Source organism: Zootoca vivipara, chromosome 9 (assembly GCF_965207765.1).
Source record: "Zootoca vivipara chromosome 9, rZooViv2.hap1.1, whole genome shotgun sequence".
Classification (NCBI taxonomy): Eukaryota; Metazoa; Chordata; class Lepidosauria; order Squamata; family Lacertidae; genus Zootoca; species Zootoca vivipara.
The window spans coordinates 26802653-26815156 of record NC_142592.1 but is presented as its reverse complement, the minus strand read 5'-3'; the positions used below and the strand labels follow the sequence as shown (position 1 = coordinate 26815156).

General features: G+C 44.2%; 1 protein-coding gene across 3 annotated transcripts in view; it reads right to left on the bottom strand.

Moving 5' to 3' along the window:
- The window catches only part of HMGA2 (high mobility group AT-hook 2), a 135322-nt gene extending 124717 nt beyond the window's left edge, over window positions 1-10605 (bottom strand). The window contains exons 1-2 of one of the 3 annotated variants that reach the window (XM_088652545.1): window positions 9916-10605; window positions 7378-7464 (exon numbers count right to left, since the gene is read on the bottom strand). In XM_088652545.1, the coding sequence (XP_088508671.1) occupies window positions 7378-7464; window positions 9916-10047 (219 nt within the window). In that variant the 5' untranslated portion in view covers window positions 10048-10605. The remainder of the gene's footprint in view (window positions 1-7377; window positions 7465-9915) is intronic. The other 2 variants (XM_035128506.3, XM_035128509.3) reach the window with 2 other exon arrangements.
- Between the last annotated feature and the right edge of the window lie 1899 nt (window positions 10606-12504).

The window sequence follows — 12504 nt, the reverse complement described above, 5'->3', positions numbered from 1 at the left end:
TTCCAACTGAACTTGATAGTAGCAGCTCATGAAAACAGAGAGATGGAACCCTCTCGGTGAAAGTTCAGGTAGCCACAGCACCTCTGAGCAAAGAGTTCCACCATGCTTGCCTCTGTATTCTTGGAGCCTTTAAAGAGGAACTTAAATCCATACCTGCAGCCTACAGAAAACCTCCTCTAGATATTACAAGAAGTGCCACCAGTTCAATTGGCAAGTTTACTAGCATTAGGCTTCAGTCAAAGGCTTCATTAGGCATCACTTCTTCAGTCAAAGCCACTCTCAACATCTAAACTGATTCCTCCACCACTTCATTTATCATTATCCAGATCAGCTCAAGGGACACAATCCTTCCTGGGCAGCTTTCTGCCAATTATGGGCAGGTTCAGAGGCAAATGTGGGCATAGAAACAAATATAATTTCCCCCCTTCGTTTACTAGCCTATTTTCCACATAAACTCACATACCTTTCTCTCCTCTTTATCTATACAAGCAAGAGGCATTATTAGAGTTCAAGGATGCATTCCCGTCAGGAGGGAACACTCCAGGAGGCTGCAATGCAGAATCAGCACGGAGTGTGGCCTGGAGAAAGCTCTGGGGGCTGGATAAGAGAGGCTTCAAGGGCCACATTCAGCCCCCAGGCCTGAGGTTCCACAGCCCTGATCATAGGGTTACGTTCCCCTTCCTAAGTTCTACCCTTACTGTGCAAAAAGTCATCACAAGTTATGCCCATGAACTGTGGCAATCTATATCTGCTTAACCAACTCAATCTGCTGCCTAATTCTATTCACGCCTTGATCAAATTTTAGGCAACTTGCTTCTGGTTGTGTTGCATCACAGCATGTGACCAAACATGATGTGGCATGATTTAACTCAACGTTTAATACATTTTCCTATAAACGGGAGAAAAGGAAAGAATGCTTATTAGATACAAGGTTTAAAGGTGCTTTGCTTTGTTTTGTTGTTTTGTTTTGGAAACAAAACAGCAGACTCTGATTTACATATTTGTAAGCAGTTCATACAATAATTTGGAAAAAGATCTAGCCTGAGTAACCTCTGAAGTGAGCCTGAGGAAAATGCCTGCCATCATACAATTACAATCAGGAATAACACCAAAAGTCACATGATCACAGAAGCTATCAACCACAGTTGACCTGCACTAGGACAGATGGTTGATTATATAAGAACATAGGAATATGTATGGGTCAGATCAATTGCCCTTCTAGTCCAGCACCCTGTTCTTGCAGTGGTCAATCAGACAGTGTTGGAAACTCAAATACGTATATAAGCTAGGTGTTACAATCACCAAAACAGAATGTCTAGTTGCCATTTGGGGGCCAGGCGGATCTAAAGTCATATTTTTCAATGTGATTTTTTTGGTTCCTGCAATTCATTCTCGTTGTGCAGATAAAATATAACAGATAGAATTCTACAGTGTGTGTTGCTGGTGTGTGAAAGCAATCAAGATCCAAGGATCCCCAGGTACGCACCTCCAGATGGTGGAGACAGCAGGTGCCATCCTGGCACCCCGGCATCTTCACTTGGCAGCAAGTGGCCAATAGCTAGGGGCAAAATGCACCTGGCACCTGGAGAATTTTGAATGCTGCAGTCAGGTGTCTATAGGATGCCTGGTGCTGAACACAACACCACCCTCCCCACCTGCAATTCCCTGCAATTCCCTGAAACTTGGTATAATCTTGCACACTGCTTTGCTCACATCTAGACAGCGTGAAATGCATTTATGCACCTATTATTTTAGATACACTGACAATGTCCTTTTGCTACAACCAATGTGCTACAATCAATGTGATCGTGACATGAAAATGTGCGTTGTTGTTTTTGATCCGTTCCAAGACATATGAATTTGTGTTTCAGAATCGTGCTAAGCAGACTATATTCCTAAAGAGGAATCAATGGGGTACAAAGCAGAGCTCCAAATGATCAGCCACTGCCTTCATTCCAGTTCTATAAAAGGACACCTTTGTTGGGAACTGCAGACTCTTAAAGGCATAGCTGAAGGCAGGTGCTTTTCCTTCACTACATGGTCTCCCACCCTGTGTGCAACCTGAGGGTCTTGGCTGTGTTTCTATTGTCCTGATGCTATAGTATGCATTTCAGTAGCCTCCTGCCTGTCAAGTTCAGGGAGCCCCTATTCACCCATATCAGGCTCAAAGCTAGGAACCTGGTCCAAGTCCTCAGCCTGTGGTCCTGCAGCCTCTAACTTGGTCTTCTGCTTAGTGCTGGACTCCAGTGTCATGACAACATCATAATGCACTCCACAAAAGTCAAATCTGCCTCAACCAAATCCCCAACCTCTATGGGGAAAGGGAGGGGCAACATTACAAAAACTGCCCCATCAAAAGGCCAGTCACCAGAGCCAAACTGACATGCTTAGAAGGCAACTACAGTGAATTCATACAGATCAGCACAGGCTGAAGCAGTCAAATGCCTGCTTTACCACCCAGCTCACCAAGCATTCACTGCACCAGACCTCAGTTGACTTTAAATAGCTTTGCAGTGGCACAGTCAATGTGGATGCAGTTACAAACTGTACATGCTAAAGAAAGCACATGACTTGCTTCACCTGGACCACACTTTATAGCCATCTGTTCAACCACCACATCATCCACTTACCAATGTGGTCACAGCAATTGGTGCAAAGTCAATTGCCAGGTAAAACTAAAGCTTAAGTATTGGTTAGGACCAAGTATTGGTTTTATATACTACTTTAAAAAGAAGTACAGATCATCAAGATCAAATCTGGCAATGGTCTAGGAATAACTTGGAAGATGATGAAGTGAAAGTAACATAACAAGAGCCAGTTCTACAATGTGCTCCATCGTTGGACCAGGGAATCACTTTTAAAACAAAAAGATGATCGGTCTGTGACAGATAGAACTGTTAAAACTGCCACACTGTGTTTGCGATCTTGACCGCAAAAGAAGCGATAGACTTCTCTTTTCACTCAAAACTTAAATAAGCAGCAGCCTACACATAAACAAGGTTTACACATGCAAATCATGCTTCATTGTCCAAGTCTGATTGTGGGTGATCAACTGAGGAATAGAAAACATAGCCATATTTAAAGGATATTCAAGCCCAATCCTGGCTTCTTGTTTTAAAGACTCACAAGCCCATTTTCCTAGTGCAAAATGTGCCTTGCCCCAATACAAATGTTACAAGAATTCCTATTCTTAAAGTAGCTTGCTTTTCATTATTTAATTTCACCCTAATAAATCATTTATTTTCAAAATATATTTATACTTTTAAAACTGGGATGAACTTGATCTGGCATCACCTCTAACCTCTTAGGTGTTAATTATTTCTGTGTTTTTATCAAGCCCAAGCCCAGAACGTGAACAACAAAAAACCCTACATGCAGAGCGTGTAGCTACCCATTTCCAAATGTTTAGAGAATAGGTTTTCAAGTAATAACATCAGAATTTGTTTGAGGGAAGGGGCACAGCTCTAAATATATATGAGCACAGGGAATGCACTTCTCATCTTTTGATTGGTTATCTCTCACCATAATTTCTGCATGGATTCAAACATTACACATTTTATTAGATTATGAATTCATTTAGTTATGGATTTTACCTGACTGCTTTTACCTGCCTACACTTTGAGATTTGTGCAGCGGACATGAAACACACTGCTCAAATGTTCCTGCAGCATTTTATATGCATTGTCAAGTTTCACACTGCTAATCTCTTTACAAGCTCAGTTTTGGGATTGTTAATGCCTTTAGGCCAGTTTTCAAAGTCCAGACACAAGCCTTGCAAGTTTTTTTTTTTTTAACCAACAACTCATCATGCACCAAGAAATTTTAAATGCACACAGCAATCAACATCCCAGGAGAGGTATTGGTTGTTGAAATATAACAAAGCAATCTACCTCTTTCTTTTTAAAAAAAATTCCCTGTCAGTTGTGTAATACATTTTTAATTATGATGTGCAAGTTTGCAAGAGAACACCTGATCAATTAATCATGAGTGCCTTCTTAGGTCTCCTCTGTGAATTCTAGCCATGCACATTTATCTGGCATGTTGTAGGCATAATACATTTCAATTAGCTCCCTTTGAAAAAGAGGCCACCCATTCTTCACCAGAAATTCCAGCCACTTTTCACTGCATATAGAACCATCTTTAAGGGTAAAATGCTCTTAAGCAGTGAACAAGCACTGCTTTGAAAGATGGAAATAAAACCATATGGAAGTTTTTTTTAAAAAAAAAATGAACAAGCATGCCTCACAACGATACAAATGATTTTCAAGAGTTGACATCCTCAAAACTGAAGCTTTTTGCTTTTGTTTAAAGAACAGAAATTTTTGCAATACAGTAATACCAAATGCTCTGAAGGATCAGCATGGTATGTCATGCTAGCATCACACGAAGGTGTAAACCTTAACCTTAGACACAAAACCAGGGAATTCTTACAAGCGTAGAAGTTGCAACGCAACCATGCTGTTCATATATGGAGTTTCCCCATTCATTCCAATGCAGGAGGTACACCTGTGTAAACTGTCTTCCATAAAGGTGGGTCTGTTCCCTCCATTGGAATGAATGAATGAATGAATGAGGCAACTTGTACATCCAAATGCACACACAGATCTCTAGAATCAGATCACTTCCTTACATGCAAGCATTCCTACCAAGTTTAGACTTTCTGAAAATAGATAACAAACCAACTCATATGTGAACATTTAAACTGCATAAACAAAAATATCAGACACAGATCATTTGTTTTGAGTTCAACCAGCATGTAGCTTTTACTAGGTGGCGCTGTGGGTTAAACCACAGTGTCTAGGGCTTGCTGATCAGAAGGTCGGCAGTTCGAATCCCTGCAATGGGGTGAGCTCCTGTTGCTCGGTCCCAGCTCCTGCCCACCTAGCAGTTCGAAAGCACATCAAAGTGCAAGTAGATACATAGGGACCGCTCCGGTGGGAAGGTAAATGGCGTTTCCGTGCGCTGCTCTGGTTCGCTAGAAGCAGCTTTGTCATGCTGGCCACATGACCTGGAAGCTGTCTGCGGACAAATGCCGGCTCCCTCGGCCTATACTCGGCCTATAGAGCGAGATGAGCGCCACAACCCCAGAGTCGGCCACGACTGGACCTGATGGTCAGGGGCCCCTTTACCTTTACTATGATTTTTGCTATGAAAGGTTTACTAAATGTTTATTTACTAAGATGTCCATTTGGAACATCTTACATAGTCCCAGTTTCAATGAATGGTAGTTGCCCAGCCACCACATTGCAATATTAGACAACATCCATTCATTTCAATGGGCATCCAACTGATTATTTATTTTCAGCATAAATGAAGCAATGTTGATATGATTCAGTTGAAGAAACTAAAGTCAGACTAGTAACTTTAAAATCACCAAGTATTTTAATAGCAATGATCTGACCTTTGACTAAATTTATAGTAAACCAAAAGTGAGTAGCTTTTGTCTTCACAAACTTAGCAAACTCTGCAGCTCCAAAATTAAGCTGCTTCAGTCTGTAATTTTGCTTAAAATTCACTTTATATTCCAAAATGTTCCTACAAATGTAGGTTGGTTATTATTTCTCCGTAGGCCTGCAATCATAAGCATCCTTTTAATCAATCAATAGTGTGTGCATTAAAATAATTTTGGTAGGAAGTTTATTTGTTGTTTAAGCTCTATAAATGTTTAAATGTCCCTTGCTGTAAACACAATTTTAACTGCAGGTTATAAAGACTATCCCTAACACTTTTTTTTGCTTGACCACTTACAATGTAATCTTATATCTACTCAGAGGTAACCCCAGTGTGTTCAATGGGACTTGCGCTCCAAAGTAACTGTGTGTATGATTGCAACCTAAGAGGTTCAAAATGATAGAACTTACTTTGAGTTGTAAATATATATCTCTTTTAGATATATACCTCTAAAGCACAGGTACCTAACCTATGATCTTTCTGATGTTATTGGACTCCAGCACCCATCATTCCTGGCCGCTGGCTATGCTGGCCGGGGCTGATGGGAGCTGGAGTCCAACAACATCTGAAGGGCCACAGGTTAACCACCCCTCCTCAAAAGCTACATGAGGAACAGTCAACTAAGAGAATGCTACAGGGAGACTAGGGTGACAAAACCCTTAACAAAAGGGGATGGACCACTTAGCTGGCTGAATATACCTTTTAAAACTTCAGCTGCTAAAGAGAGAAAAGGGGAAGAGCAGAGAGAGAGAGAGAGAGAGAGAGAGAGAGAGAGAGAGAGAGAGAGAGAGAATGCGCACAGGGAAAGGTTTTCTGTACTGATATCCAAAAGTTAAAATAAAACAGACACAAAACCACAGTCAGTCCCTAAATAAAGTAAAATTTATCATAACTTGCTGTGGTATTTTATAACCCTGAAAACTATCAAACATAACAGGACTAATTCCCACAAGCACAAACCACCATACTAATCTGAGGAGCCCACAACAGTCTTCTAAAAGGCATTCTGCCACATAGCTTCTTAAAATTACATAGCTAGAGAATATACACCACAGTTGATATCCAGGTTTGGTAAGACTTTGTTTTCAACAATATGCTTGTAAATTAAGAGTGCTGGTGCTAACTGCTGGGTGACTTGTCTACAGAAACATGACTCCAGTGTTTATTTTCAAAGCTCCATAAAACTCTTTCATAATGTCACTAGTATTCTTCTGGTAAAAAATATATATTATTAGTTCAGTATTTGTACATTTGTTAGATAAAAAAGTTATTTCACTTCCACTGAACCTGAAAGTCTTGTCAAAAACCAACTGAGGATGAAAAGGATTCACCCCTTCATTACAACTAATCTGTTGGTGTCTCCCATCTCCTGACAATTATTCAAAATGTAATGATGGTTCAAAAATGGTTTCTATTTTCTTTCAAAAACTTGCCCCCAAAATGAATCCAGCAAACCACATAATGCATAAGCTAGCATAGTGCCCTACAATGCCCTATAATAATTTCTAATAATTAAAACTTTTTCAGAAACCCCCTGATTCTCACCAAGACATATTGGTTTTATTCCCATCCACACATTTAACAAAACACTCTGCTGCAGCAGACAGTTTGGATATAACGTAGAAGCCTGCAAAATTAGCATTTTTATTGACAGACATTCAAAATGTACTTAATTCTCAGCACTCAATTTTTATTTCTTCTGCAGCAGCACCCTAGAGTGCAGAACTTAAATATGTTTAAGTAGCAACCAAGGATTGCTAATTTCAGAATGGAAAGAAAACTGCCCCGGCATGTATTGGCTCCTCCTACAACACCCCTTCATGAAATATTATTAAAATGGCACAAACTCTGCAAATTAGATGTTCCACAATTGAAATCCTTTGGACATTGGCTGATAGGGGGGGTGGTAATGTGAGCAAACCTCACCTTTTGCGCTGCTTTAGAGGGACTCTTGTTTTTGCTTCCTTTAGGTCTTCCTCTTGGTCTTTTAGGAGATGGCTCTCCCATTGGTTCCTAAACACAAGAAAACATGCTATTGTGGCAAGAATCTCACAACCTTGGACACTTAAAATGCACAATACAAACAATGTGTCAGTTACTCAATCAGTTTCAATAGTGAAATAAAATAAAAAGAGCATAAAAACATTAATGTGAGTGCATTTTATTAAAACATTTGTTCATGCCTACTGGAAGTTTATATAAACTTCCCCAACCTTTATAATCAAGGATGACGTTTGCAATTCTAATCATTCATGGCTTTTCACAATTGATTTATAATTACTCATTTAATTTACATTTGCAATCACATAAGAGGTTTAATTTTGATGTAGATTTCCAATATGAAAGAACTTAAAATACTGAAGTCTCTCTAAATTATAGTTTTTTAAAAAAAAATCTGAAAGTTACAAAGAGAGTTGTGTCTTGTTCTATAGCTTAACATTATATATTGTGTGGAGTGCTGTCCTGGCAAGATGAAAAACAATGCAGAATTTAAAAGGTGCCTGGGCTTCAAGGTATACAAAAACACTGATTGTTTTCACTCTGCTCCCCAATGGCTTCTCTGTTTGATAGTCAATAAAAATCATCATCTGAATATGATTTCAGTTTTCAGATATTCCAAATATTTATTCAGTGAATCATATGGACTAAAAGAAAATATATATCTATCTCCTCCACATCCACTTCCAAATACTGAGCATTTCATTTGGATTACAGGATGCGGTAAGACTAATTAAATTCAGTTTGTCAAAGGAGTCTTGGAATTCTCCCTATTGGTAAACTCTTGGGCTAGAAAGGAAACTTAAGTGACACAATATCCTTCCAAAGGAGTCACAACAGAAACAATGTTGAACACTGACTGGGAGGGGGGGGGAGAGGGGAGCCACATTGGGGGGGGGGTAGCTCTTTCTGTACAATCCACTGAAACCCTAAACATTCCATTCTCAAATCACACACACACTTTTTGCGAAAACAAAAAAACCAGGCTGATGCAGGCTGGGGTAGGTGGGTGAACTGGGAAGGGGAAGGAACGTCGTGATAGCTCAACAAAGGTAACGCAAAGGGAGGGGGCATGCGATCCTTCCGAAAGGTATTTTATTGCATTTCGCTCGAGAAAGGGGGGTGGACCTAGGAGCGGCGGGGGGTGAGGACTTTGGGGGTGCTCATCCACCCTCGTTCCAAGCTTAAGAGGCGCCCCTTTCAGGGGAGTTTCTTTGCATTTCTGGGCTCAGATCGGCTTGCTGATCATCTGATTTGCTCTGAAAGGAAGTGGTTTGACGATAATGAATGAAGTTAACTTTAAAAAAGGAAAAGAAAAGGGGGGGAGAGAGAAAAGCCCGCGGAAGTCAAGTTTTAAATGCACTTCGCGTATCCCTACTGCCCGATCTCTAATTCCGAGGATCTCGAAAACACTGCAAACAGCAGCAGCAGCAGCAGCAGCAACCCCGGCCAGGATGCAGTTTTCTCCCTGCCGGCTCCGCTGAGCTACAACTGCAATGCTTAATTGGTTGCATCCGCAGACTGTGTGCGTGTATGTAGAGAAAAAGGCCGGTATCCCCACTGGCCTGTTTACTTAGAGAAGTACAAAGTATTCCTGGCGTTCCCACTGCCTTGTGCAAAGAGGCAGCGAGAGCCAGGCGTCTTTCTTATATGTTCGGCGAGCAAAACGGAGCTCGATTATGGGTTGCAAGAAAGTGCCCGAGGAGATGTGGGGGGCGGGTGTCTCCCAAGACAGAATCACCCCTTCTTCAAAAAAAAAAAAGCAAGCCGGGTTTCCCGGTGCAGGGGGGTGGGGGTGGAAAGAGATAACGCAGACATGCATGCGATCATGGAGGGTCTCCTTTTGTACATACGCACCGGAGGAGTGTGGCGCGTTTTTTAAACCCCCATAGTCAAGATAAGGAGGACCGGGGACGGCAATGCCCTCTGGGAGACCAACCACACACACACACACACACACACACACAAAAGATTGAGACGTAGCAAAGGCAGCCGGGGAGCCCAGCCTGCCTGCTGCCCCGCTTGCACACCCCTCGAGTTTAAAATCTGCTCGGAGCGCTGGTTGGTGGGATCCGAGCTGCTCGGAGCTCCAGACCGAAATAAACCCTCCCGGGCACACAATGGAGAAAGGCCGAGGGAAGTTTTCGCCTTTTAAAAAGAAACAAGCGCGCGCGCCCAGACAGACATACAGACGGACAATCCAACACACACACACACACACACACACACACACACGTGTCCCTCTGTCCTAGCCAAGAGGGACTTCTCCCCCGATCCTCTTTCCAGCAGTCAGCAAATGCACCCGCCGCCACAACAATAACAACAGTGGCAGCAAGCAACCACCAGCACCAGCACCGTCGCATCTCCAACCACGCGCCGCTTCCTCGCCGCCGGGCACGTGCCCTCCCGGTGCCCCCCACCCCCCACTCCGGCTTTGCGCGCGCTCTCCGCGTCGAGGCTACTAACTTGGGGTTGCTTCCTGGGTCTGCCACGACCCCTCTTCGGGGGCTCCGAGGTGGCAGGTTGCTCCTGGGAAGCGGCGGCGGCGGCGCTTCCCGAAGCCGAGGGCTGGCTGGCTCCTTCGCCTCGCGCGCTCATCGTGGCTCCTTTGCTTGGGCTGCAGCCGCGCTCTCGTCGCCTCAGCGCTCGCTCGCCCGGCCAGGCACCTCGGAAGAAAGCGGCAGGCGCCGAAGGCGAGCTCGCGTGCGCGCTGCCCCCAGCAGCAGCAGCAGCAGCAGCAGCACCACACCGGACGTCCTGGTGCTGCCAAAAGGAGAAAGGGAGGAGGAGGAGGAGGTGGCGACGACGGTGGTAATAATGGTGGTGTTGGGTGTTTGCTGCAGCCTCTTTTTGCAATTTAGCACGGGAGTGGAAAGGCAGGACGCCGCAGCAATAGACGCTTGGGGGGGGTTTCTTTCCCTTTTTGCTTTCGGGGGGCTGGGGGGGGAGAGAGACGTCGAGGCTGGCTTGCAACGCCGCCACGAGAGAGCAGGAAGGGTGGGCGGTCGGGCGGGACGCGCGCGCTCCTCGTCGTAGGCGAGCGGGGGCTCCGCAGCCCTCCGGTCCGTTTCAGCTCCAGAGGAGACGCATGGCAAAGACGCGGAGAGGACCCAGCGCGCCTTTCGGCTGCCTTGAATCAGGCACGCCGGGAGAGGAAGAGAAATGGGGGGGGGGGCCTTGAAAATAGAGCTATAGTTGGATAAGCGCGGAGGGATTGGACGACGAGAGTTTGTCTCTCCTCCCCACCCCCCACCCCCAAACAACCACCACGATGCTGGAGCCTGTGAGTGACCTGCCTGCTAGGGATGGGAATAGGAAATTCCTCCCCCTCCCCCGGTGGCAAACTGGGATGAGGGTCGTGAGGTGTTTTTTTCTTAATAAAAAAAATTGGGGTGGGGTGGGAGGGCGTTGGGGGATGGCGGAGAGAAAGGCCACCAGGAGGAAAAGGAGACGGCAAAGCTACAAAAGGGGGGGGGCTGTCGGGGCTGGTTTTGGAGCAAATAAATTATTAGAAAGATAGCAGCAATGGATGGAAGCGCAGCCCCCCCTCCCTCCCCCATAACTCCTTAAGTGGCCGATCAGTTTTGGTGCCCAGCAGGAATGCAGCAACTACAACTGGTACCTGTCAAATGTTGGTACTGGTGGCCATTTTGGGGCCAGGCCAACAAATACTGTTGAAATCCCCTCCCAGCACATACAACTAGCCTTTGGGGGGTGGGACTGGGCCTCAGAGACAAGTACTTCTCAAATTAACTACTTGGGTTAACAGTTCCTGCTCTGTGCCAGACACAGTGCGTTTTTTGGTTCTGCTCTGAAAACCTCCATAAATTAATCGGGTTGCTTTTTCTAGGTGGCATCTTTCAAAACGACTACTAACGTGACTCAGATTTCCCCCCCCCGGAGGGGGGGAAGCATCACTTTCTGCTATTCAGAGGTACCAAAGAAGTTGACACGGTGGACACTGTCAAGAAAGAAAAGGTTGCTTCTGAGAATCTTGCTCTACGCACACCAAACTATGGCTGGGTTCACACATAACACTAAGCCAAACAATGGCTTAGCCTGAATGAACAAAGCTGTGGGTACCCAAAGGAGGGGAAAACGGCATCCATTTTGCTATTCCCCCAGCCCTGCTGCCCTACCCTAGTTCGGCTTAGAGTTAGGTGTGAAACCAGACTTGTGGTTTGTTTTGCTCCCCATAAACTGTGAGCAGGAACCAAGGTGGTTCTTGGTTTAATGGCCATAGTTTGCTTGGGAGAGACTGACAACGATTCAGGGTCCACATGGAATGCCAAATCAAACCATGGCTTAGCCTCTTATACCTGGTTATCTATATTCTGACATAACTTTTTATTATTATTATTAGTGTTCACTTTTATTTGACAGGTGATTTCTGATCCTTTTCCCCTTCCATTTAAGAAATGAACCGACTGATCAAAGAACTGGCAAGTTAGGATCAAAATCAACACACAACATTCATTTACCTCCTCTCTCCATTGGTTTCATGGCCTTTCCTGGCTCGTTCTGGTTGCCGTTCACAATGCTATGGTGACAAAAGCCTCAAATGGCAGAACTGCCCTCAAACTCTGGACCAGCCTCACCCAACTGGGTGCCCTTGGTGCTGGATTACAGGCATCATTATCCCTGAACATCAGTGATACTGGGTGAGGCTGATGATAGGGGGTTGTAGTCCAACAACCCCTTGCCTGCCCATGTCATTGTCAATGTCTCAGTTCCATTATTCTCATCCACTCATCTCAAACCTCATTCTCCTCATATTCCCTCTTAAATCCATTGCTCATTCTGCACCCTTCCTTTTGCCTCTGAGCTTCTTTACCTCCTGTGATCTTTTCTCAGTGCAAGTTTTAAAACCTGACAGCATTCTCGCTCCTCACAGAATTTGCCTGCAAACTGCTTAAGTTTCCTGAACAAACATTCTGAGCTATCCCATAAACTCAGCCAATCTGTGCTAGAGATCTGCAAGCCACAAACACAATATTGATACTTGGGACTATTGTAAGTTATCTGAATACAGAAAACATTCTTCTATGTTATGCA